We start from the raw sequence: 1,728 nt of genomic DNA, 5'->3' as shown, positions 1-1,728 counted from the left end.
TACATGCAATATAATAAATTCAGTGATATGCTCTTTGCTGAGACTTTAAAAATCCATCATTTTTCTTAAAGAATGGCTTAAATATGGCCACGTTTTTGTCCATTTGGGTATTTATTTCCTGATATATGAGATATTTAGTGCTGTATCTTCTGATCTTGTCTATCTAACTTTCCTGTTTCCTTGACTTTATTTTTGTCTGGAACGAGTTTTCAGTTCAGTGAAATTTACTGACTATTAAAAAGGCAATAGAAGTTAAGACATCACATGTCTCATGAATGGCATCTACATTTAGAATCAAAGTTTCTCAACTTTTGGTACTAGAATTTTTTTTTTAATTTTGCAATGAGAAAGCAATAGCTCTTTAAAAGTGACATCTGGATATTTTCTGAGGATAGAAGAACACTAAAAGAAAAAAAAATCACTTTGTGCTTTACAGATAAAAGTTTGTGGATGTCCAGAGATTAAACATGGATCTATTTTCTTGACAATATCTGAAATAGTTTAGAAAAAGAACAAAGAAGAATGGACAGGGAAAATTGTTCTTCCTTAACTGAATTCCTTTTCTTGGGAATAACTACTCACCCTAACATGAAAGGAACTCTATTCAGTGTACTTCTAGTTGTTTATCTCATTAATATTCTGGCAAATCTTGGAATGATCATTTTAATTAGAATGGATTCCCAGCTTCACACACCGATGTATTTTTTCCTCAGCCACCTCTCCTTCTGTGACCTCTGCTGTTCCACAGCAGTTGGGCCCAAGATGCTGGTGGATCTCTTTGCCAAGAGCAAATCAATTCTCTTTTTTGGCTGTGTTCTGCAATTCTTCATCTTCTGTATCTTTGCAGATTCTGAGTGTCTGCTACTGGCAGTGATGGCCTTTGATAGGTACAAGGCCATTAGCAACCCCTTGCTCTATACAGTCAACATGTCCAGCAGGGTGTGCTCCACGCTCATGGCTGGGGTTTACCTTGTGGGAGTAATGGATGCTCTGACACATACAACATTAGCATTCCATTTATGTTTCTGTGGGTCAAATGAGATTAATCATTTCTTCTGTGATGTCCCTCCTCTTCTGTTGCTGTCTTGCTCAGATACACAGGTCAATGAGTTAGTGATATTCACCATTTTTGGCTTCATTGAACTGAGTACCATTTCAGGAGTTTTTGTGTCTTATTGTTATATCATCCTATCAGTTTTAAAGATCCACTCTGCTCAGGGAAGATCCAAAGCTTTCTCCACCTGCACTTACCATTTGATTGCTGTTGCAATTTTCCAGGGAACTATGCTCTTCATGTATTTCAGGCCCAGTTCTTTCTATTCCTTAGATCAAGACAAAATGATCTCATTGTTTTACACTCTTGTGATTCCCATGTTAAATCCCCTGATTTATAGCCTAAGGAACAAAGATGTGAAAGTGGCCCTTGTAAGACTGAAAACTAAAAGGTGGTTTTAAATATTAATTTAAAATATTATGTATATGACATGTTTATATGTAGCTATGGTCATTATTTTCATAAAATCAGATGGTAACATGTGAAAAAAAGTCTTAAATATTCATTTTTTTTAAAAAAAGTTTGTACAATATTCCAAACATATTAAAAGTTTGCACTTCCCTAAACAGAAATGTTGTCTTACACACCCTGAATTTATATATACTACCTCCTCTTTGTGAAAACTTACCTAACCCTTTTTGTCATGTCAAATTTTTATTTGTTCTATTTTCATT

At 34.8% G+C, this 1,728-nt stretch overlaps 1 protein-coding gene across 1 annotated transcript; it reads left to right on the top strand.

The window, feature by feature from the left end:
• The first annotated feature begins 519 nt into the window (after positions 1–519).
• On the top strand, positions 520–1,455 carry LOC119517798 (olfactory receptor 5W2-like). Its single transcript, XM_037814795.1, has one exon. It carries the CDS (start codon positions 523–525, stop codon positions 1,453–1,455), a length of 933 nt encoding a protein of 310 aa, XP_037670723.1. The 5' UTR covers positions 520–522.
• The last annotated feature ends 273 nt before the right edge of the window (positions 1,456–1,728 follow it).

This window comes from Choloepus didactylus, chromosome 21, assembly GCF_015220235.1.
Source record: "Choloepus didactylus isolate mChoDid1 chromosome 21, mChoDid1.pri, whole genome shotgun sequence".
Taxonomy (NCBI): Eukaryota; Metazoa; Chordata; class Mammalia; order Pilosa; family Megalonychidae; genus Choloepus; species Choloepus didactylus.
The sequence above is the reverse complement of the archived record's forward strand: the minus strand, read 5'-3'. Positions and strand labels throughout refer to the sequence as shown.